Source organism: Catharus ustulatus, chromosome 3 (genome assembly GCF_009819885.2).
Source record: "Catharus ustulatus isolate bCatUst1 chromosome 3, bCatUst1.pri.v2, whole genome shotgun sequence".
Lineage (NCBI taxonomy): Eukaryota > Metazoa > Chordata > Aves > Passeriformes > Turdidae > Catharus > Catharus ustulatus.
Window position 1 is genome coordinate 54,033,275 of NC_046223.1, and position 25,431 is coordinate 54,058,705.

At 35.9% G+C, this 25,431-nt stretch overlaps 1 protein-coding gene across 5 annotated transcripts in view; it reads left to right on the top strand.

Annotated features, from left to right (window-relative positions):
* The window catches only part of ADGRG6 (adhesion G protein-coupled receptor G6), a 108,249-nt gene extending 83,217 nt beyond the window's left edge, over window positions 1-25,032 (top strand). For 3 of the 5 annotated variants that reach the window (XM_033056018.2, XM_033056019.1, XM_033056020.2), the window contains exons 15-24: window positions 1,563-1,679; window positions 2,755-2,800; window positions 4,475-4,581; window positions 7,210-7,337; window positions 8,535-8,803; window positions 10,416-10,530; window positions 11,569-11,852; window positions 15,747-15,848; window positions 17,901-18,053; window positions 22,299-25,032. In XM_033056018.2, the coding sequence (XP_032911909.1) occupies window positions 1,563-1,679; window positions 2,755-2,800; window positions 4,475-4,581; window positions 7,210-7,337; window positions 8,535-8,803; window positions 10,416-10,530; window positions 11,569-11,852; window positions 15,747-15,848; window positions 17,901-18,053; window positions 22,299-22,477 (1,500 nt within the window). In that variant the 3' untranslated portion in view covers window positions 22,478-25,032. Of the gene's footprint in view, window positions 1-1,562; window positions 1,680-2,754; window positions 2,801-4,474; window positions 4,582-7,209; window positions 7,338-8,534; window positions 8,804-10,415; window positions 10,531-11,568; window positions 11,853-15,746; window positions 15,849-17,900; window positions 18,054-18,319; window positions 18,836-20,187; window positions 20,235-22,298 lie in introns of those variants that run through there. The other 2 variants (XM_033056022.2, XM_033056023.2) reach the window with 2 other exon arrangements.
* The last annotated feature ends 399 nt before the right edge of the window (window positions 25,033-25,431 follow it).

Consider the following 25,431-nt stretch of genomic DNA (forward strand, 5'->3'; position numbering starts at 1 on the left):
AACTTTATCCATTAGTATAAGAGGGTTTCATTTTCATTGCATTTCATATTTCTGCCACATGCATTTACAAATATCTGAATGATATTGGCAGTATTCCTTAAAAGTATTTAACATAACAGTGAAACATAATTCACAGCATTGGTGGTGGGTTATTTTATTGCAACTGAGAGAATTCTCATAAGTTTTGTCTCGTAATTCATTAAAGATGGTTCCATTACTTAGAGGACTATATAAAAGCTGTTCAAGGTGGGATTCTCGTCACCAAAGGCAGGTGTGTTCAGTGTAAACATCTATGCCTGAACTTCAGCTGAACACAGCCTTATGGCTAAATAAGTAGTCTGTGTTTTACTTTAAGAATATAATAAATTGTCTTCCCTAAAGAGACCAACTGTGTCTTGCTTTTCTTACCTGCTACAGACAGAATCCACTGAAACCTGTGGAAATATAGCCAAGGACTTTCATAGAGTTTGTAAGATGTTCAAATTTAGGTGATAACCAAGAGACTTTTTCTTGTGTGAATACTCAAGAACTGCCTAGAAATTTACTTTTCTTTCCTCTTCAGTTTTTAAGGTTTTAGGAAATTTTGCCACAAAACTCCAGTATAATCTGAAATACTGTGTCTGAAAACTCTTGGATTAGGTTCTTAAGAAAGAAAATATTCTTCTCAGGATAATATGCACCTAATGACTGAAGCTATTGTGTCTCTCATGAGTGGTGGGATCTCACAATTGCAGTGCTGAGCTGAAACCTGATATCTTGTTATGTTAACAGTTTCCTAAATGGAAGGAATCAAGGGTTCAGAAGTCTGGCAGGCAAGATTTTGGGAGGGAAAGTGAGTGGCTGTAGGAGAGTTCGTTGGACCTAAGATCTGCCACAGGCAGTGACCAAGCTTCCCATCTGAATATGCAGGTTTCAACAGAAGTCTGTCAAAAGAAAATAGCATTGCCAATGCGCTTCCATTTCAATAAATAATTCGTTTCCAAGGAAACCGTTTCTTCTGGGAAATTGTCAGATGCAGTTTACTGGTCAGTGATAATGTCAGAATTCTATTTAAATTCCTACCAAATAAGACCTTAGAGAAAATACCATCCCCTTCAGTATGCAATATTGCTTTGAATTTGTTTACTACTTCGTAGTCATTCATTGATTTAACAATGCTATTCAGAAAACAGTTTATTCTCTAAAAACTTTGCATTTACTAAATGACACTGTCAACAATAAGATAAGTGAGTTTGTTCATGCTTGTTTAGGGAAATGAGCTAATCATATCATGGGTTGTTATCTGCCACATTGTTTGAGTTATAATTTTGTTTGCCTTCTAATCTCTCTCTATAATTGTGCCTATGCGTGTTTATGGCTACAAGGAAAATAGAGAAGCTTCCATGAGGCTAACCCATAATTTGATTTTATAAGCATAATGTTCTTATATTGAGTGATCAAAACTACAGAAATGCTGACAACTTACTTATTCTGGCGCACTGCAAAAATGAAACTGTGTACTCTGGCTTTTACGTTATGTGCCATGTAAGCACTTATTATATTTTTTTTTTAATCTCTTGAAGGATGCAGAAAATCCTGCCAATTTGACCAGTTTTGTGGTGGCATGCAGTATTGGAAACCTAACCATTCAGGATCTTCAGGATTATGTGAAGGTTACAATCAAGCATACCAAAATGCAGGTAAAACAAGACTGATTATTCAGAGGAACAGGAATGTAGATTATATATGATAAAGGCTAAGATTATAGTCTGATTTAGATGGATGGATTTCGAGTAAGATCAAATTGAAATTAAGAACAAAAGCAAGTAAGCAAAAAGTAGAAACAAATAATCTCTCCATCCTCATGCATTCATGCTCCATTCATGACCTAACAATTATCTGCAAGATCATTGATTCTGCTCCTCAGAAGTAATTTCTGTGCCAGTAACTATAGGTGAAACCTTTGTTAATGACCAGGGTCAAGGGACATGATTTATTACACTGGAACTTCATAATTACTTAAATTCTTTGGCCAAACATTTTTCGCTTTGTTAATAGTTCCCAGAATTATTTTGTTATTATGAGGTTTTCATCAGAGGAATAGACAGAAAAACATTAATAAAAGATTACTACAGTAAATTCAGGGAAATACAGACCAAATGCAACCTTTTGTTCCAGTTTGAAAATGTGTGAGCTTGACTCCGTTCTCAGGATCTAAACCAAAAAAGACAATAGCACTAGAAATGCTAAGAAAATGTTAAAATGCAATACCTAAGTAAATTGTTTATGTAATGAGAACCTGGTTTGTAATTTTCACTGCTCAATCAACTTTATCTTGCGTTGCATTACAATGAGTATTTTAAGGTGAAGCAAAACAACTTATACTTGGGTTCAGCAGACATTTGCACATTTTCAAGCTTTACACAGAGGATTCATGGAGAAGCCCAAAGGAGGTAAACAGTGAAAAGCATTTAGATTCTATAAAGACATCATATTCATGGATAATTTCAGTAACACAAGAAAAATTAATTATTCTGAGGATGTGCAAAAAGAACTGTCAAACACTACATTGAAGCTGTGCTCTAGATTTTCCAATTTGAAAAATCCATCTTTCTAGGAGAAAAAACTCTAATTTAACACTAGGCAAGTTTTCAACAATTTAATGATATGGATTCTTCTGCTCATTAAAATTATACATTGCAACATCTGTTGTAAATGTTGTTAAGATTTATGTCTGAAGAGATATACAAAGTCTACTTTTACATCTGTTCTTAGGAAGATCCTAAACCTACCTGTGTCTTCTGGGATATGGACAAAAATGGTAAGTTTAAAAATATTCTAATTTCTCTCATGAGGTGAATAAATGTTTCTGAGTTTTAAAACTGGTCACACTATTGGCTATTTTGCTTCCCAAACAATCCTTACAGGATTCAATAAAGTCCACTCAATGGAGTGTATTATTTCTTCTAGGTAGTACAGCTACTTGTAACAGCAAATGTTAAATACTCCTTTTTAAAGTTTGTTTTTAATGTAAATGCCTTTACCATTTTAAATTTTTCAGTTAAGTTTTTCCAACTTTTTCCCATATCTGCTGTTTTTCACTGATCTGCCTGCATGAGCAAATTAAATTATAATGCTGCTCAGACATGTGAATGGTTCTTAGCCATACTTTTAACTGTTCGTTTTTTTGAAAAATGAGTTATATGGGTGTAAGTTTGTGACTGTTACAGATAATAAGCTTCTTAGGTTACATATGGGGACACACATTAACGAGGCAACATTTTAGACCATTCTTTATCAAAGAAGGTGAAGAATACCAAACCTGTGTGTCATGTTTTACTCAGGCTCTTAATCCTTTACGTAAAGTTGTTCTCTTTCTCCAGATGTCTCTGTTTTAGAGATCACTGCTGAGATGTTTCTCTCCCTTACAATGAAACAGATAGAGCTGTAGGATTTTGGATGGAGAGGTTCAGTACACAGAGTCTTGCAAGAAATAAAATTTACCATCCAAATTTGTATTTCAAAGCAGGAAATACGGACAGAGCAATTGAGGAGAATGCAAGAGGATTAAAATGAGCAAAAAATCATAGAACTAGTTAGGAAGCTGAACTTAAGAATCACATTAAAGGAGGAACACACAGGGAGGGAGGAAACTATTCCCAGTGGCTGCTTGAGTGGAGAAGAGTTTTAAGTGGTTTTGGAACATCTTCACAGTATTCTTCACTCTATTTTGAGAAAATGTCTTGAATTTGAATGTTTGATTGTCTTGAAGTTACAGAGCAAATTATGCTGGGTTTTCTCAAGAGCTGTGAAAAGAATGTCTTTAAGTGTCAGAATAGGAATGATTTCACAAAACTAGCTCATATTTTGGCAGGGAAAATGATAAAAAGAAACAATTTTTAATTTTAACATTTAATTTTTAGAACTGAAATCTTTCTACTTGTTTTTCAGAATAGCCTTTTCAAATGGGGGTGGTTTGGGAATAGTTCACTTCATGGTTTTTTGTAAGGCCACCAGAGACCATTGGGATTACCCACTCCGACCTGCTGCAGAGAGGAAGGGCAGGACCCTCTGCTCCTGGGCCTTGAAAGCTTTCATGTGCCTGAGGATATATAAGTGGGAGGCAGGCACGTGTAAACATCACATCAGTGGGGGGAAAAGGAGCTCTAAAATCATCTTATTATTGGATAAAACCACGGCATGTCTTAATGCGTGATCCACGTCTTACTCATTAACCAAAAAGCTCCCTACCTTTGTTATACATCTCCATCTGTTGCTTCTGCTCAGTATTCCATTTCTAGGACACTCATCTGGGGTGATTCTTTGCAAAAACTAGGAAATCTGACACTTGCTTCTCTCCCGGTTGCTTTTAATGCTGGCTCATTCAATTTGAGAAAGCGCTTCTGCATTTGCACAAGATGAAGTGAGAAATCTGCTAAAGGAGAGGTTGGCATGTGTTTGTTGGACAGCAGTTTCTCATGTTTCGTTTCCACAGGTGGCAGTGGTGGCTGGAACCCTGCGGGCTGCCAGGTGGATGCAGAGTCCAATGAAAATGAAACTGTGTGCTTATGCAACCACCTCACACATTTTGGGGTCCTAATGGTAGGCAAACTCACTGCTCACCAAGTTACCTTTCGCAGGAACAGTAACACAGCTTTTGTCTGATGCCAAGACAACTCTCATTTTTGTTACTTCGGTTCTTTCTTTTGCATATAATTTTTAATAATAATAATAATATGTGATTTTCCCCCGTATGATCATACACTTATATTTCCATAACAAAGTAGCTAGTGATAAGGATTCAGGAATGAGATAATTAATAAAGTTAACAATAGAAGAATATTATTGTTGTTGCTATTATAATTATTAAATTCTTTACAAGTGGCTAAATATTATTTTTTAAATTATTAAAATGTACCATGAGATTTTTATGTTTTAAAAATAGTGTGCCACAAAAAACCTGAGATTGAGACTTCTGAGTGATACCAAAATACAAATAGCAAGTTATAACATCCAACCTAATACAACCAAAGCCCAGCACTAACATTTCCACTAGAGAGACAGAATAAAAAAGTAATCTTAATGAGTCCTAAGTTGCAGGGGATCTCTGATATATCCCTTAACAGTAGAATCTGGAAAAAGTGACCTGCAGCTGAGGCAGGAGGTATTTAACAAGAGGGAAGTGAAAAGTATATTTGAAATTTCCAGATTGAGAAAGTGAGAAGTTGCTTGAAGAAAAAAAAAGAAAAAAAAAAGAGAAATAGTTAGAAATGCTGTTTTCAGATCAACAAGAAAAGAGACTCATTGTAGGAAAAAACAGGAAAGAAAAACATCCTCTTGACAGTAGAAATAGTCATGAGGATGAAAAGTCAAGGGAGCACAAAAATTCTCTTACATCCTTAGATCGAAAAGCTGAGTTTCCCTTGCAAATCAAGTTTGCAAATTTCACAAGATTTATCTAATGTCGTAAACTATGAAGTGGAATCTTTTGCACATTGTGTATGCCCATAATGGCTGTTTTCTTACTTGGCTTTAATCAGTTTTGGGGATGCCTTATATTACAGGCCTTCTCTCAGGAAAACACTGCTCACAGAGCAGTGGTAGAGAACACATAGTCCATACTTTGTCAGAGCCTAAAGCAAAGTCTCCAGACAGGGTGACTGGCAGAGCAGTGTCTATCCAGGAGAGGAAAGAGGGAACCATATGGGGCACTTCAGCCTCAGCAGCATAGCCTCCAGCCTTCAGCTGCCTCCAGCAATTTGCACTTGTGAAGAGTTTTTCAGAGAAAAGAAATCCCAACATGAAAAATATTGAATAGTGCTATCTTTTCTTAACTTTTGGTGGTTGTTTATGCTCAATAATGGGCTGATACATTTTTTTTCCAGCTGAAATTAACATTTTTTGGCATCTAAAACATAGCTGCAGAAAAGATGTTGGCTCCTGGTCACAGCAGGAATAATTCCTAAGTAGAAGTATTTGGGGTTTGAAGTAACTAGTTGCAGAGTTAAAAAGGACTTAAACCACACAAGGCAGCCACATACACTGACTTTTTCAGCTTTGGCTTTCCAGACACTTCTTAATAGAACTGCTCTCTTCACATCATGCTGAGATGTAGATATGGAAAAGCTGCAAACTTTGTGTCTTCTTGCAAGCTAAATTACGGTCTTGTTCCACTTTTCATCCCCAAAGGGATTAAGAAAAGGCTTTCTTTAGGATACATTCAATGAGCCCCTTCTCTTCCCTGAATGCTTTAGTGACAGTAGGAAATAAGGCAGAAGGTCTTTGAATTTGGGCTGCATTCCAATAGATTTTTACACAGCTTTGACCATTCTAGTTGCTTTTCCATTTTAATAATTTCTTCTGATTTTAATTTGGACACTAAATTATTTCCAAAAAACACTCTCTTTCTGTGTAAATAAACTTTCATATAAGGCTGGAATGGACAGTAAAAGAAACCTGCTTCTGCCTTTCCCTACAAAGCATGCAAAGTTCTGTAGCATTTAATGTTTCCTTTTGCTAGCTGTTTTTGCTAGTGTCAACAGTGGCAATGACTCTAGAATGTACATTATCTTTTGGTGTTTGCTCACATTTCCTCCACAGTGATATAAATCTGAACATTTTCATATTTTCTTGTCCTTAAAAAGAGGAAATAACACTGGCATTTAGTCTCAGATGGTACCATGTGGCAGTTACAGACAAAAAAAGACAGAAAAAAAAGACAATCCTTAGAATGCTCTGCTAAATTTCCAAATTTTTTTTCTATTGTGTTTATCACTACTTTTCTGACCAATTCTAGTTAAAAGTGTAGTTCTTTTATCAAAAAAGACCCTAAATGCAAAAAGCAATATCTTGCCCTTGGTTTCACCTGTAGATGATTAGTTACATCTACTCCTGTGGATTTTTAATAACAAAAAGGCCAGAAATTCCCTACAATGTTGCACGTTTCATATGAATACTTTTAGGGTACATTTTTCTAAATCTCACATCTTCTGCAAAAGAGTTGTACACAAGCAACAGAAAGTTTGGACACTGGAGACTTTTCCAGGAAGGAAGTGAGAGGTGTAACAACTGGAGACCAAGTACACGCAGTAAAAATGAACCCCAGTGTCAAGGTTACAGTGGTATTTCCAGAATGCTTTTCAGTTTCACTTGACTGATTACCAAGAAAGAGTGCTGTGCTCACAGCAAAGGTGCTGCCTACAAGTGAGGTCTCTTCCTCCTCTCTCACAGGACCTTCAGAGATCCGTGACGCAAATCGACACCCAGAACAACAAGGTCCTGACCTTTATCACTTATATAGGCTGTGGAATATCTGCTATATTTTCAGCCGCAACTCTTCTGACATACATTGCATTTGAGTAAGTACTAATTCTGCGAAGAACATCACAAAGAAGTACCTGTATGTGCAGAATAAAATCAGTTAGCTACGTGGTTAGTGTGGTTTATTTGCCTAGGAGGGGAAGTCCACCTTAGAAAAAAAAATCAAACCTGCAAAATCAGGATCACAGTGTTGTGAAGTGGAAACTTTTTCAAGGGGATCTAAGTTCAGAGTCTTTCTTCCAGTTTCTAATGTGTTGTGCTGTTCAGACCAGGGAATAAGGTGAATGTGTACCAAAATTTTCCTTTTGCCAAGACAGAATCCTCTAGATTTTGAACTGATAGATATTGTTTTCAAATTGTCAAACAGGCTTTTTATAAAAATAAAACTTACCTATGTGAGCATAACAGGTACCAAATTTAAAAAGAAAAATTTCCAACTAGAGAAATTACATTCTATAGCCCCTCAGAAAAAAAGTGGGAAGAGAGAAAAAATGAAAATAAATTGTGAAGTGTTACACAGAAGTCCTGCTGAAACGTGAAAGTGACTCAAGAGAAGGCAAAACTTTTCAAGTGGTACAGTTCTGTGAACAGTGAAAAGAGAAAATAAAGTCATGTCAACACGAAGAAAGCATTTTGCCAGTAACAGAAGAGGACATAGTAGCTGCTAAAGAAGGATAATTTTCTGGGGACAGGAGTGGGGGCTGGAGAAGGGGGTTTTCAAGTTTTAAATATCTTCAATGATTGCATTCGTGCATACCTATAGTGTAGTGTTCCGGTTCAAATTGGTAGAAATTGTTTGCTGCCCCTCATTACCTGTATTTCAACGGGGATCAGTTAAAAATTTACTTGTTCTTCAGCCATCCTAAGATCCTATTTAAAAACAAACAGAAAACCACATCCACTAGACCATATATTCCAAAAATTAGGCTAACATATAAGGCCACATATAAAATGATCACAGATGACCTTCTGGTCAACTATGCATTTTGTTTTCATTTAAAATAAAAAGTACTGGTTTATGTTCCATTCGAAAGTGTGACCCAAAGGACTGGTAGCTTACCCTCACCACATGCAACTGAATCCTTCAACAATCCCACACAGAAATGCACACTGCTATGTCTTACTGCACAAACCCAGCTGGAAGGAATTCTTTGTGCTTTTATTGACTTTGTGAAAATAGGTGGATTGTGTGATTGCAGCAAATGAATCATGTGCACCTGTGTTTCTGTCATTAGGAAGTTACGAAGAGATTATCCATCCAAAATCCTCATGAATCTGAGCACAGCTCTGCTCTTTCTTAACCTGATTTTTTTGCTTGATGGCTGGATTGCATCCTTTGATATTGATGGCCTCTGCATAGCTGTAGCTGCACTTTTGCACTTTTTTCTTCTGGCCACCTTTACATGGATGGGACTGGAAGCTGTTCATATGTACATTGCTCTTGTGAAGGTGTTCAACACGTATATACGGCGATACATACTGAAGTTTTGCATCATTGGCTGGGGTGAGTTCAGTAGATGCAACATTTGCATAGGATGTATGCTACTGTATAAAATGTTTTCTATAAATGCTGATATAAAAAAGCTCTCTATCAGAAACACAGAGTGGAATTTATATCAGTGTGTCGTTTCCTTCCCCCAGCCTGCAGCAGTGCCGGCATGCAGCCAGCCCTCTCTTGTCATCAAGTTCCCCCCCGTGTGATTCTGTGTTAGTACACTCTCACTGGCACTCTCCACCCAGAGCAGCTTCCAGCACAGAATGAGCAGGGAGACCAGATAAACTGGTCTTGTTTTCCAAAGAGGCCAGAGTGGGAGAGGGGAAATGTGTGTGTTGTGTCAAGAGATGGAGAACTGTGTCACACAATGAATGCAGAAACTTTTGCAGTTACTGCAAAGCCTATGGAGGTTTTGCATTGACATTCAAAAACTTAAAGTCCTGCTTAAATTTTCTTGCCAACAAGCACAAAGCCTATTGTGAAATCAGAAACAACCAAAATTTTCTGAGTTTCAGCACAGTGCTTAAACCACAAAGAGATCCTGGCTGCCCTAAGCAATGTACACAGCAGGGCAGAAATGGAAAAAGTAATACTGCAAAATAACTGCAAGGCTCAGGCAGCAAGACTTTTATTCTTCATTTTTGTCTGTATCAGGAATCTGTGGTTTCTCCCTGAATGCACATATTGTGTTTGAAATAATACAACACAATGCAAAGCCATTAACCTTACGGCTAGAGAACTGACCTCAGTACAGCTGATAATTGATGTCTTTCCATTGGCAACTAGCATCCTCTTTGGCAACCTCAGCAGATTACAAGGGCTGAGTGGTCGGAAAAGCAAATTAACCTCTTCCCCTTTGAATCTGTTCTGTTAGAGCAAGGATAAGACATGTAAATAAGGCATATCAGGAAATGTACATTTCTTTTGTGTGAGCAGTACCTTTCTGCAGAGTTCTCTTCTGCATAGTTGTCTATTTTCCCCAAATACTCCCTCTGTTTTTTTATTAAGAAATACATACTTTGCTTTATAGAAGCAAGGGGACCACATATAAACAAAGTGTATATATAATATGTGTAGTGCTGTATAAGGTATATAATATGGTGTATATAATACAATGTGGTTGAGAGAAGCAGTGGAGAAATTACTGGTTTAATTTCATGTTCCTCAGTTTAACAACTTTATGAATTCACATTAGCATGAAAAAAAATCCCTCAAAAAATTCCTAATACCATCCCTTCACTAGATCTCATTTTTGTAATAATTTGTTAATCTTCTCACTACATAGTGAGAGCCTGTGTGCAGTTACAAATTTAACTTTGGGTAATTAAGGGATATTATTTTTCTTTAGTTTATTATTTTCCTTTAATTTCCTTATCATGTACTATACTATTTCTACCTTACAAAATATTGCAAGGCTTATTAATGAATGCCTGTTAATTGCTTTGATAGTTCCATATATTTGTACTGTTTGAAAAATTATTTCCTTCTACCTTCTCAGTGCAGTTTTCTCAGGATGCTCTGCAATAAACCAATAGGGATGGAGTCATCAATAATTCAACTTAGCATGGTGAATTTGAAACTTTTGGAGATTTGAAAGCTCACAAGTTTTCTTGTGTTACAGGTTTGCCAGCTCTGGTGATAGCAATTATTTTAGCAAGTGCTAATACAAATGCAAGTCATGTTTATGGCAAAGACTTATATGGCAGAGATGCAAATGGCCAAGGAGGAGATGACTTGTGAGTATTTCTTTTGATCTCTTAAAATTTAGCATTTATAGTTGCTTTGGAGAAGTCGATGGTGCATTAAACAAACAAAAAAGGCAAAAGTCCAAATTATTAGAATCTGTAGTGTGAAGAAGGGTGTTAGAAAAATTGGAGGGAAATCTGCATTACCCAATGCCAGGTACAAATGTTCCTCTGGCAAAAGAATAATTTATAGGTTTTGCCATGAAAATAAAATAAAAATACTTGGTTCAGTTTGTCTTAAATGAAAAGTATATTTTCTAGGTGACAGCAAAGAAAGAATTTGTATAAAAATAGTTTCCTTTGTAAATTAAACAGTCTTTTGCCAATGTAGCTCAATACTCCTCTATGTTCTTCTCTTGATGACCAGATAATAACTCCAAATGCCAAAATTTTTATGTGAGTGCTCTTTTCCTTGCCTGGCAAAACTTAATCATTATAAATAAAACTTTAATTTTTAAATTTTATTATAGTATCATGCTGCGCATTCAGGCCATTTGCTGTAAGAGGAATTACTTAGAGCTCTTATATGGCTGACTGTCAAATGGCTACCTCAAAAGTCCTACTATTTCTCCAGTCATGTTCAAGTTCAAGTTCTCCTTTAGCTCCAGTGGCAGAAACTTGAGATTTTGACACTGAAGATCCAATTTTGCCCATTCTGTTGCTAAAGCACTCAATGCTTCACACAGATGACAGCAGTGGGGTTTTTGTACTGAGTCTAAACTTTTTTCATGATGGGATTGCAGTTCTCACCACTTCCCACTTTTTTGATAAGTTTTGACTAAAACGTGATACAACCCTCAGATTTCTCATATGATAATACTATAGGCCACATTCACTTAACAGGCCTCTGGGCTTCATCCTGTTTCCAAACAGAAAATGGACAAATGTTTCATTCTGCATTATAGTTCTGCATCAGTGGTATCAGAAATCAGCTTCCTTTCCTTTAGTAATATGATTAATTGACAGATTGTTTCTATTAACCAAAAATTATCCTTTTTATTAATTTATTTATTTACTTCTTTTTTTTAGCTGCTGGATCAAGAACGAAGTTGTCTTTTACGTGACTTGTGCCGGCTACTTTGGAATCATGTTTCTAATGAATGTTGCCATGTTTATTGTGGTGATGGTTCAAATCTGCGGGAGAAATGGGAAGAGAACCAATAGGACCCTGAAAGAAGAGATCCTGAGGAACCTACGTAGCGTAGTCAGCCTGACCTTCCTCCTGGGCATGACATGGGGCTTTGCCTTTTTTGCCTGGGGTTCCTTAACTCTTGCTTTCCTGTACCTCTTCTCAATTTTCAATTCATTGCAAGGTAAGCTGAATTTGTGTTCTAGGAACAAATAATGTGTGATCTGTTACTGTTCTGGAGCATACTATGTCTAGTGATTGGACCAGGGAGCTCATATCCAAACTCTCTAGGTTTTCTTTTGATATTTAACCATCATTAGTTTCCACTTATGTGGAATAATATTATCAACTACATGTGGGTTGAATATCTTGCATAAATTAATTGTGGTTTCAATCTCTTTTTTCATAAAATGAGCTACATTATAAATAGAACTCTTCCTAGGTAAGAGTCTGCAGTGTTCTCTTTTGAGATACACACTGCATGACCTTCAGCATTTCCTTTCACTGATTATAACAAATATAGGAAGCCTTTTTCCTTAATTTATTCCTGTAGAGAACATGTAAATCTCATGACTATTTTATTGAGGCATGAGAAACTCATAAAACAAAATTTAGTCCTTTCTCACTGTGGAGAGATAGCAGAGACATATGGGATATTCTTTGTTTAAGAAAAATCCAGTGACTGGTAGAGTTAGCTTATTTTGCTTTCTGTTACTCAAGTGTTCAATATTTTATTTTTCCAGCATAGTTTGTCGTTCTGGAAAAATGCTGTAGATTATGAGTAAGTTGATATAAATTATGGAATTATATAGCTGACATTTAAAAAAATTCAACTCAGAGCTAAAATTTGCATATGTTTCAACCAGTGCTTGCCCTACCCACCTATAAAGAGCAACTAAACACATAATAAAGAGAAAATCCCAAGGTCATTGGAAGTGCATGTGTTATGCCACACACATACTGACATAAAAATTAAATCTGCCAGAGAAAAACAAAACAAAACAAAAAACCCGAACTCAAGAATGTCATTGAAGGAGCGTGTGTTATGCGACACAAATATTGAGATAAAAATGAAATGTTCTTAGGGTCAGCAAAATATCTCTTCTCTTTATGGAAAAAGTAGTTAATATCACCGTGTGCACATTTTATCTCATACAGTTGAGATGTATTTACTGCGCTGAAAGATTTATTGAGCTTTCATGGAAAGAGAATCATGTTGTGGTTTTTTTGTTTGGGTCCGTTTCAACCTGAAATGCTAAGCAAAATTACAAAAAATATTTGGATGTGATGTTCTTACTAGAGACTGTTTTTTCCAAAGGATAGATTCTGATACTCCCCTAGCAGCATAATGAAGTATTTAGTGCATTGTGTCTGTGTTAGAAATTCAGACAGGCCTAGAGAGATCAGAAGTATGGGAAGAACATGAAAAAAGACTGAAATTCTGAAAGCCTTGCCAAGGGTCAAATTGAACAAATTCTCTGTAACCAGAATTTCCAGTGCAGTCTATTAAGCTTGTGTGTTCAGAGTGCATACAAGGTTGACCAACAGTGCCTAAGTAAGGTAATAGCACTATTTAATGGAAAATGAATATTGGAAGGCAGTTAAGTCAGAATATGTAACTGAAAAAGATAAGAATGTAAATGTAAATAAATGTGAAAAGAAGAGTGATGAGCTTTATACGGATTGTGGTAGCAATGGTGATGCAGTCTATGCTCAGGCGTGTCGTATCAAGCAGTAGGAGATAAAAATCTTCTATCTGCAGGTACTTATTGCTGTGTCAAAGAGCTAGGCAAAGCTCAAGAATAAAGGAAGAGGATGTTTAAAATCCTATATAACTGGTTTTCATATAACAGTCAGGGGATGGAATGGGGCAAATCTGTATCAGGAAGTATTTCCTAGCAGCAAAAAGCATTTCAGTATGGTGAGTCTTACATCAGTATTAGCAGCTTAATTATGGAGATGTTGGTAAATACATCAATGCTCTCTCAAGTTTTTGAGCTGCCTGAGTATTTCAAGCCATACCAGCAGCCTCCAGCAGCAGTCTTCTGTGCACTGGCAATGAAAAAGCAAATTACAGCAACTGTTAGTGTTACTGTACTTTGCTTTTTCATCTACAAAGGAAATTCTTTTTCTCTCCTTGACGCTCAGAGTAAAAAATCTGGGAACATTTCTTTTTTGGCTGCTCATTTTATATATATGCCTGGGCAAGCCAAATACTTTCAAGTCAGAGCCAAGCTAGAACCAAGCCTAGGGTCTGATTTGTCTCTGGGAAATAAAACCAAAGCTTGTACAACTAAAAGCACATTGTAAACTTAATGAATAATGAAATACAGAGAAAAAAATCTTGGAGACCAAGCCCAGACAGGGCAAAGGCAAAGTACTTAATGCAGTACATTTGTTTTGCATTACTATGGAATATGCGGGGGTTTTTTAACCATTCAGAACATTCACTTCAATTTAATTAAGCATCAATTTACTAAGTATGTAAACTGTGTAAAAGCCCTTAGAAGACTTTGGACCACAAACAACTTCGTATCTCCAGCCCTGTAAGAGCTTTTAGTGGTGGATTGGACTTTCTCTTTGCCTTAAACAAATCACATAGAAAAATATTTTGCCAAATGCAAATACAGTATCCATAATCCAAGAGAGCTTACATTTGAGCTGCATTAAGCTGATACCTTTTTAAAAATGTACTTTTCCTTTTTTTCCCCACCAGCTTTTGAAAAACTTTGGAAAAATTGTTTCATGACCCAACTCCTGGCTGAAGTCAACTGATTCTAAAGGTGTCAGCCTGACCTGATAAGCAAATACTAGTGCAGTTCAGTGGCATGCATCAGTGCAAAATTAGGCCTCAGCAGTTTGGAGAAAATTATTTGATTCGCTATACCCTGCCATTGTGTTCCGACAGCTGAAACACAGAACACATTAGTATGCAGAACTATTCATTTTGATCATAAAGAAATGGTTTTAGAGGAAACCACTTGACTGCATTTACCCACATTATGTAGCATTTATTCACATTTAAGATAAAATCCTGAGGGATCTGGCAGTAGCATTTTGCCATCAGATGCAACTCAGATTGGCTCTCTCACAGACAATACAAGTAAAACAAGAAATAGGCTAAGCCACACAACAACAAAAGTTTCCACTGCCAATGCCTGCCTCAGAAGAGGCAGGAGCATACTATATTTAGCATATACATTTCCAACTGCTATATTTTGAATATGCATCCACATTTACATATGTAGATGTACAAAGTACATCTGTAGGTGATGAAACCATACTGTATGCCCTGTTAAGACTTGCCTTATCACATGGTAGGATGGTTATGTCCTGTCTTGAAAAAAAACCTTTAAAATTCTATGAGAAAAATCAACTCTACAAAAACATTCTTCAGCACATTTATTGCAATTGTATATGAAAATCAATTTTCTTTGGAAGTAATTAGCTGGACTTCTAATTAGTACTTGTGCAAGTATTTTTACCATTTTTATAATCGTTTCAAGTACATGCATGTGATGCATATAAATCCAAATGTGCTTTTTCAGTGTTTGGCCAGCACTGAACCCACTACATAAGGACACTCCTAAGTGTCATTTACAAGATACCTGGTTTTAAAAGAATACAGCCCACAGTTCTGTACATACAGAACCTTATCCAGGAAATAAAATATTGCCTTGCTAATATAATAATGTTAGTATTTATTTCGCAGTTTCTCTTGCAGTCCTGCTGGGTGCAAAATAGTCACTTGATTCAAACAAAAGACCTTTTAATCATCTTCCTCTTAAAAAAAAAAAAAAGAAGAAGAAAAGAACACTGAGCTGAATCTAAATCAACAATGCCAATATAAAGCATCCTAATCGCTGTATTCTGATATCTCAGACACTTACATGGCAACTAGAGGATGTGAAAAATTCAGTTAATTTCTATACCTCTTAAATGATGCATGGATGACAGTAACAAAATATTAAGATGATTTTTTTTTGTTATTTTTACTTCATAGTCTTCTGATTACAGATTTCAGTTAATCTGTTTATAAATACATTCTTCCTTTGGTGTTTATTTGCTTTTGTCACAGGTTTGTTTATATTTGTATTCCATTGTGCTATGAAAGAAAATGTGCAGAAACAGTGGAGGAGACATCTCTGTTGTGGCAGATTCCGACTGGCAGACAATTCAGGTAAAGGCAGTTCACAGCTTCCCTCCTTAGGTGCTGCAGTTGTCTATAAAAGTGCAGGTAAACAGTTACTTATTAATATAATACATGATATTTTATTTTTAATATAATGCAAGGTAAACCAGAGATGTGGAAAAATGGGTCAGTCATAGGCTGTTATTTGAGTACTAATAACTGCCAAGGGACTTTTCAGATACACTGCATAAAAATTCTCATGTCTTTCAGGGTTCCATTAAAGGCAGCTGGTAAATTTTCTAGTGCTATGGGCATGGTATTGGAAGGCCCATCAGACCCTAAAATTAACAAAATAAATAAGAATCCAAAGATTAAAACTTTCCCAGTCTTACTCATTTTCTCCTATATTAAAGTATGTTGACGTTAAAGTGTGTGGGCTGTTAAGCTGATGTAGGAACAATTCTTAAAAGTCGCATAGAAGTATTCTGACTTCTTTTGCTTATATCTTTGCCTTTTTAAACTGTCCTGTCCTTTGCCATTTAATTCAGAGACTTTTGGAGACTCAGAAACATAGAAAATTCCTTTAACAGAAACCTGATTAGGTTCTAGAACTGAAATTCACCTTCATCTGCAACAGTCAGAGGGAAAGAAGAGATGTTGGTTTGGACACAGGAAAAGTCCAGTGCTTGGACTACTATATTTATAGTTTCCTGCGCCTTTGGCCATCTTGGATGGCATGAGACTGCTGTGTTCAGGCAACTGGCTCTTCCTTTGCTGTCTGATGTGGTGATTTGGACCATATAATATAATATGGTTCTTGTTCAATGATCAATGTTCAAATCTACATCTGGTGTAAGGTGCATAAGCTCATTGCTTTCTATGGTAAGCTTTCATTTTGTAGGAAGAAAACTTCATTCATTATTTCAAAGAGTTAATGCAAACTCATATTCACTCTGATCAGACATCCAAATTTTTTCATATGTTCCGTTTCCATGTGATTTATCCTCTAACTCTTGTACTGAAAAATAAAGATATAAACAATTTTTTTAAATAATTCTACTGTTGGGCAGTTTGTGGGTGTGAATATGGTAAAAATAAAAACAGGAAGGATTTGAATATTTCAGTGGTATAGTTAATGTGATGTCATTATGTCTGGCATTAACCAGTTTATCTCCACGAACTGGTTTTAATCTCAATGAACCTGATACTGTTTTCGGCAGAATAGTGAAATATAAGTCAAATGTGAACTTGCATACCTAAACACTCTAGCAATAATTTAGTGGAAAATATTTGTCTTGATTTAAATCAAGACTAAAGTGACCCATATGTCATTGGCTTGGACTTCTGTTATGTGAATTTCACTGAAGTATAGTAAATAACAGCAAGGTGACTAAAGTGTGAAACTTCCTGCACTTACCGCAATTGTATGGTAAAAAGTAGTTAGACACTTTTATTTTACTGGTATTGGGACACTTGTGATGAGTTTTTAAGTATCAGTTTTCTTCAGTCAGTTTATTAGTATTAAATATTTAATTTTATTTTGGAAGCTGTTCCAGCATAAGAGCCTATTGTATTAATGGTTTGGACAAAATTGTTTAAGCGTGAACTACTGAATAAATTTTATTGTATAAATTGTGTGCCAATATGCTAAACCACAAGTTAGTTGTTAGTATGTAGTATCTTCTGCAGCAGCAGCAGCACCAGATCATGTGATCATTGATGATAAGATCATTGTAAATGATCCTTTCTATTTCTTTCCCATCACCTTTGGATTTTGCTCTTCAGATCAGGAAATTTTGGTATCCCTGTAGTGCTACACAACTTCTTTGCTCTTCTGCATTCTGGAAAACCAGGTTGTACTTGCAGTTCTGCTATCTAGACAAACTATTGATAGAATCTTAGAGCCAACAATTTCAACTACTGTGGTGGAGTAAATCAAGTCGGAATAATTTTATCATTCTTAAGAACCAAAGAGGATACCTAACAGGAAAAGGATAGAGTATTTGTTATAAGCAATATTAAGAAATAATAATAATTGAATAAATTAGGCTCTTATTATCTAAGGTAGTTATTTATGTAAAATTTCTCAATCATTTTTAGATTGGAGCAAAACAGCAACCAATATTATAAAGAAGAGTTCTGATAATCTTGGGAAATCCTTATCCTCTAGTTCCATCGGCTCCAATTCAACCTACTTAACATCCAAATCAAAATCGACAGCGAATATGTATTGCAAACGAAACAGCCATACAGGTGAGTTCTTGCCCTGCAGCCCAGTGCATCTGTGAGTACATAGGGTTGTGTTAAAGGCACAGCAAGCATTTCTGCCCAAAGGTTAAAGACAGAAAATGCCATCAATTTGTATAGTGTCATTATTTTTAAAATATATGTTGCCGTTTAATAAGAATCATTACCCAACATATAGATCCAATATATAGATCTGATCTCCGTATGTTCCCATACTAAGTGAAATAGGCTGATGAAAGCAAATTTTGCTTATTATCCTATTGTAAACACAGGGTAGCCAAAGCACAGAGAGATGACGTTCTTCACCCAAGGTAACATGAAAGCTGACAGTACAGCTGGAAATAGGAATCAAGTCTTCAGAGTCCAAGTCCACAGCTGATTGTCTTGGTTAAACTCCTTTCATCTAACTGTAAAACATTTATGGGTAAAACAACAAATGGAGCCTACTCAGAAATGGATACTGTGTTCCCAGAGTATGCATTGTCTTGCCCTTCTACAAATAGCCATATCTACTGCTTATTTATTTAGATGTCAATGGCATATATAGTAAAAGGTATCATCTGTATTCCACTCATACCATGAAAATGTGCTCATTTTAAGAAGACTTAAAGGGAGCAAAGAAAGAGAGCAGCTGGAATGATTTGCAAGTTTGGTTGTGTCCGAGATAGTATTTCAGAAATTCACATATATCATTTTTTGTTACTCTGTTTTTGTGAGTGCATGTTTTTGTCCTGTGTAAAGTCACATAGCATTATTATACAATACTCTTTTATAAATATAGTGGAAATAAAATCTGCACACATATTTAACTCAAAGGTGTGTTTACTTGCTTTAAAATATTTATTAGAAAAAATGTTTAGATATGAAGTAGATTATTCACTGGAAGGAAAGTTATGTTGTTTCTTAAGTATTAATTATTTTCATTAAGCCCCCAGTGTCTCATTTGTGATGGCACACTCTCTCATTCCTTGATGCATGGTATAGTTTCCAGGAAATACCTTCTATTTTTTTAAATTAATGATCATTACTTGCTTCAGTTGGCACAAACACTTAATTTTTAAAAATAATTACACTGTTGTTTTGTCACTGACCAAGATTCAGTGCTTCCATTAGCATGAGGGATTGTGCATCGGGTATTTTAAGATTTTAAAACCTTATTGTTTATTGAGAACATACAAGAAGCATGTCTGCTTTGAATATGGTAAAAATGAAAGGTGTCTTAGAAATTCCTGATAACTGATAACATTCAAGCTTGTTCTCAGGACTCCTGTTCACAACAGCTCTGGGAGCACACGGCTGGTGCCTGGTTCAGTGTGCAGTGCACCCAGCTGCCCTGATCAAACTGTTCATTCATGTCTTCCCTGCAGGAATACTTCTGCCAGCAGTCTTCCACAAACAGCATCTTTAATATCCGCCCATCACGGTGCTATTTTTATTTAATAGTAGAGGTGGACAGCACCATGCCCTTTCTGCAGCAGACGGAGAATTCCCTTTTGTACTCATGGCAGATCAGTCTTTAGATCTTTGAACTGGGGATTAATGATAAAAATATTCTTAAATGCTTTGTTGGACTGCAGGCTTTTTATCAGGTTATCAATTATGAAGACTTAGTGCTGGAGTTCTTGCAAGGTGTTCTTGAAGTAAAAAAATAAACTCTTCCAGATAAGATGTAGTAAAGTTAAAAGATACTTACTCATATATATTCTTCAAAAATTATGAGTTTAATCCCATGTATAAGTTATTCCTAAAAAGGATTACAGTTCTTAATGCAATCGAAATTTTTAATATGATGGTTTATTGGACATTAAGGGTATGCAACAGTTTTCTTTATATATTTTTTAATTTTAATACATTTCACTTTACTCTCTAAAAATATACATCTTATTGTGATGTGCCACAGGAATTTTTGATAACACTAGGTTTTTAAATACTGACATATCTTCTCATGTGTAAAAATAATAAAAGTAATTAAAAATTATATACAGATTCTGACTGTTAATACAGATGAACTTCTCAGTTTGCCAACTTAGATAAATTGCGGGCAAAGAATGTCATAGCTACATGTCTTGGCAAGCCTTGTTGATATGGTTATAATGTGCTCCCTGGAATTGACACAAGCATTCATGTGTTTGTGGTGTAGATAATGTCTTCTAAGGCCCTTTCCTCATCAGTGGTGGAGCATTACAGGTAAAGTGAGAATTGCTTTTGTTGAATGCATGATTGGAACAGGGTGGAGGGATGCTTCTTGCATGATGTCCTCATTGACACAGAGGATTTTGCTAATCAGAAACGCTGCTTATTTCTATTACATCTTGCACCATTGATGCTGAATCAAAGGACAAGCATGCTTCAAACTCTGCTTGGGGCACGAAGTGTTTAGAAGTTACCTTTTTAGGAAACAGACATTAATGTCCTTAATGCCTGTGTGCAGTAGTCTGGGGAAAGGAGATTATCCTGAAACACCCATACACAAAGTATACATTTAAAAGCAAAAAAAAATCTGATTGAGTTACAGAAGATTGTTTAGTATTTATCAAAGTTATAACAGGGAATTTAATATATTTATATTTGTTCTATGGCCATTACTGGATTAGTCTTCTAGACACTGGGATTTTTATATACATTAGCACCCAAAATTACTCTGGATTATGGCAAATAATAATTTTCATGCCTGAAAGCTGTCCTATGAACTGCTGCTTGAATACCGAATGCACCAACACAAATATTGGATGGACCCTCATGGGTGAACGAAACAGGTCGCCATGGCATCTTGTGCCCCAACTGCCTACAAATCCAAACCAAACTACTTGTAGAAAGTACTTAAATACCCTCTGCAACACTTCTGTGAATTAGAAGTTAAGACGATATCTGCAGAGACTTTGGTCATACAACTCCCACATACTTCAGGGATACATAATTTTAACCCTATACTTAGATGTGAAACCGCTATAGATGCATACATTTGAAAGACTCCCAGTACTCAGAAATTTGCCATTGGACATGGAGTTACTCGCTGCAATTCATGAACATTCTTGTGTGCTTTGAAAAATCATCCTGATAAGCCTCAACATGCCTGTTTCTGTTTTAATGAGTGAAACTGTTTTGATTTCTCTGTCTGCAATCCATTTCTCCTTCGCAACATTTTGTGCTCTTTTATGGCTTGATATCATGACTTTTCCAGTGGTGGGATGACTTTTCTGTGTATTTCTAGTTGTTTTATTTCTAAGAAAAGTTTTTTCTGAAATCACAGTTCAAGTAGCATGCTTAATTCTTAAATGGTCCTTTAATAAGGAATTTTTGGAGATGACTTCACTGAGGTCTTGTAAACAGCCATCAAAAATGTCACTTGTAAAAAAAAAATTGCTACCCAGGATACTCCATCTTACTGCTGGCTAGCAGTGGTACAGACCTTGTCCAGGTTCAGGGAATTCATTCCAGTTTCACCACAGTGGAAGAGATAACAAAGAGAGCTCAGTTAGGACAGCATACTTGAGAAAATGAGAGACAAGCTCTCTCCTTTTCATTTCTCGTTATGTTAGCTCTACCTACTGACCATTCTCTGAACAGCACTAATGCGAGCTGCTGAAGCAGACTTCCCCAGTCTGGCTGGGAATTGCCTTGCTTCTTTATCACCCTTGACCTCTAGCTCATGGACTCTGAAGGGAGGCTCAGTTGTTACATCTTTTCCTCCTTTCAGTTTTCAGCCTGCACACTCCACATTATGGAAAAATCAAGGTGGGGCTAGGCAAGCACTGTTTTGGCTCTGGTGCTTTAGGATGAAAGACATTCTCTGCTACATTCATCACAGATTATATTATTTCTGTGCATAGCTCAAAACCTCCACTGTTGAAATAATTAAATCTATTCACAGTCATTCTACAGTACTTTCATATGTGGAGATGTTATTTATGGAGATCCAGTGCTATTAAAATAGTTTTGGTTTGTAAGATTCAGAGCATCAGCACTAAATTAATATATTAAAAGGTCATAGGAGTCAGTAGCACTTTAGGCAAAATAATAGAGGGATAATTTCAAGAGATACCTGAACAGTCTGCCCACAAAACCAGATATCACAAAAGAATTTAGAAAAAGCAATCTCAAGCCAAAAAGTCCTTTGCTGACTTTTAGGACAGTAATTTAGTTCAGCAGTAGTGGCAATTAAAGGCATATCAATGTAGGAGTGACACAACTTTTAAACTTTGAATTTGCTTGAGGTTCTAACTTCTTCTTCTTGGTTTTTCCTCCTCTTAGAGAATGTTTTTCTTGACAAGCCATCTTCAAAATTTACCCAAGAGGATGGAGAACAGACATCAATCATGCCTGTCCACCAGGTTATTGACAAGGTCAAAGGATACTGCAATCCTCACTCCGACAACTTCTATAAAAATATCATAATGTCTGACACACTTAGTCGCAGCACGAAGTTCTAACTGGGTTTCCAATTTATTTTTTTATTTTTTTTTAATCAAGGGAATACAAAAAGTCTGCCTGGAGAATATTGGATGTCATAGAATGTGACCTGTTCAGTTATTTTTTTCCCAGTTTATAATGTTCTCCTGCAAACAACTTCCACTTAAGGACTGATTATTTTAAGTTTTTACTGTTGTGGGAAACAACAATTTTCTATGTGTGCCAGCCAACATGCTGCCTGGACAGCTGATTATAATCCTGTGTAAATATCTTTTAACACTGAAGAGCCAAAAGCCTAACTTTAAATTATATAATCCAAACAGAAGCAAGTCGTGACTCCTGGAGAAAATAGGAGACATGCCATGCAGTACAGGCAATCTTTTATTGAGCAGTTTGCTAATGGTCTTTTTCTTTTGAAAAAATATGGATTTTCCCTATGACACTTGTTAGATTCTTGCTTCTTGAATGTCTAGTGCTGATCTTTATTCATAAGTGAGTAATACCCTAGCACCACTTAAAGGGTTATTTTAAAGTATTTTTGCCTAAATAGACCTGATCATGCAAACCTTACTCACCAAAACAGTATGTGCTGTAAATGCAGGCCAATTTGTATCCATATACATAGAAAAACAATTTACACAAAGTTGTGTTTCAGTATTTATTGATTGGTATGTATGAAATGCAGTGTCTTCCATCTCAAGTCTATGTTTAATGGTTTTTTTCATAAAACAAAATAACTGAAAGACATTCAACTATATATGGATATATAAATATATACCTAGAACTCTCTCTACACATATTTTTATAATAATACAGTATGACAGCATATACCAGACACAATCTAAAACCTATAGACGGTGCTAGAACTTAAGTTTAAATATTTAAATACAAGACAAATTCTTTATAAACCCATGAGTCTGTCATTCTCTGTACTTCACATATGCTGTATGTATAGACACCTCCATCAGATGGCATTGCAACATTAGGATAAACTGGAATATGTTTACCAGAACTAAATAAACAACATCTTTCTGGGCACATAAAGTTATCAGTATCAGTTTCCCTCTGTTGCCCTGTTGGATGACATGATTGAGTTTTTTGGATGCACAGAGTTTAAATGGTGTTCATTGCATACCGTGTCCATAATGACCCTGAGAGGTGTGGGGGGGTGTGTGCAGAGAACAGACAAAAGTATAAAATGCTTAATTGTTTTTCTCTCTATAAATGTGTGACATATTAGCAAGTGGCCTTGAGTGCCAAAAGTGCATCTCTCTTCATGAACCATGTTTGACCCCATGATAAGCTTTATGAAAATTGTAGTTGCACATGTTTCTGAAGGCATGTGCTGAAACATAAAAGGTTTTTTCAAGTACAGCTTTCAGAGGAGAATATCTCCTAATGAAAGTTTTGATTTTTAAAATTATCCCCTTTTTAACCAAAATATTTTTAGCTACATATTTAATTATTTGAATTCAGAGAGCATAAAGTTGTGCTGAGATTTTTCAGTTGCCAAGCAGGTGAATGCTCAGTGATTAGGGATGTGGATTTGTGCTTTCTCTGCTCTTTGCACGTGCTTTTGTGTGCAGAGATCATTTAATGCTGTGACCGCACAAATGGCACATTTTCCCTGGCTGCAAACACCTGGTGGGAGGAGGATGTCCTGATGGTTTTACACCCAGGAACACTGCTGTCACTGCATGAATGAAACCTCAGCCTCAACTGCAAATGCATTTTTGGTGTATGGATGGAAGTCAGCCACATTCATTAAGAATGGAATTCGTAACAAGGATAAGTGTTGTCAGATATCTTTAATAATTGAAATAATTTACAGAGAGATTATGTGCAAGCATTTACTGAACTCATATTTTATCATCCCACTTGCTTAACTACTGTAGATAATAATGTTCACATAGCAGCTTACTGTGAGATTTCTACCAGATTAAGATGCTCAAAAGTGAAGAGAAGGAAAACCAAACATTCCTGAAAAAATGAGGAATCAGTAAAACATAATGGATTAATGAAAGATAAATAAAAAGAAAACACAGTATCCTGAATGAAGCTGAGCTGTAATCTATCAGTTTAATGTACATCTACCTGTATTTTCTCTGAATTAAGACTTTTTTTCTCTTTTTTTACTACCATGTAGTAATCTTGAGCTGTCTGTGTCACTTAGTTGCTCTTGAATGCTCTCAATTCTGCAGTATAAAGCTTCTATTTTGTAGCTGACATGCTGTAACCTCCCTTGTACATATTTATTTATTTGTGAGGTTAAATATGTCAAAAATACTTAGCACTACAATGACTGTTCTTGTTACTTTAATGATAAGTTTCTGCTTCATCATAGAAGAAGAGGGAAAGAATAATTTCTTATATGTCTTTTCTGAATAATTTGTGAAACAATTTACTGTAGCTCTATCTTTTGCAACTTTGAGGAAACTTGTCAGTGTAATTTATGATACTAGTCAGTGAAATATAGTGTAACAGGTTTGAAGATGGACTAAAATGGAAAGAAACCTTTTCAAGTAAACATTTTTTATGTTAGTGTTCCAAATAATTAAAGCCTTTTAATAGTGAATGGTTGACTTTTATTTTTCCTTTTTAGTGTTTAATGGCAAAAATTAGTCAGTGGAATTCTGGAAAATAATCTTATGTTTTTTTAGGTACTTGATACAGGTACACGCCTAGCCAAAATGTTGGAAATAAATGTGCAAGACTAACTTCATCTCATCAGGGAACACATTTTGTGGAATATGCCTTTCCCTTTTGTAATTTACTCAATGCCTCATTCCATGAATGATCTGGAAGTTATGCAATCTCATTTATTTACAGTGGCAGTCATGTCATAGAAATGACAGGAAATCAAGGCAACAGACAATATGCTGGGATGATATTTTTAAGTACAGTAATTTCACGACCATAAAGCGCACCGGACTATAAGGCGCACCCCCCGGGAGTCGGCAAAATTCGCAACTTT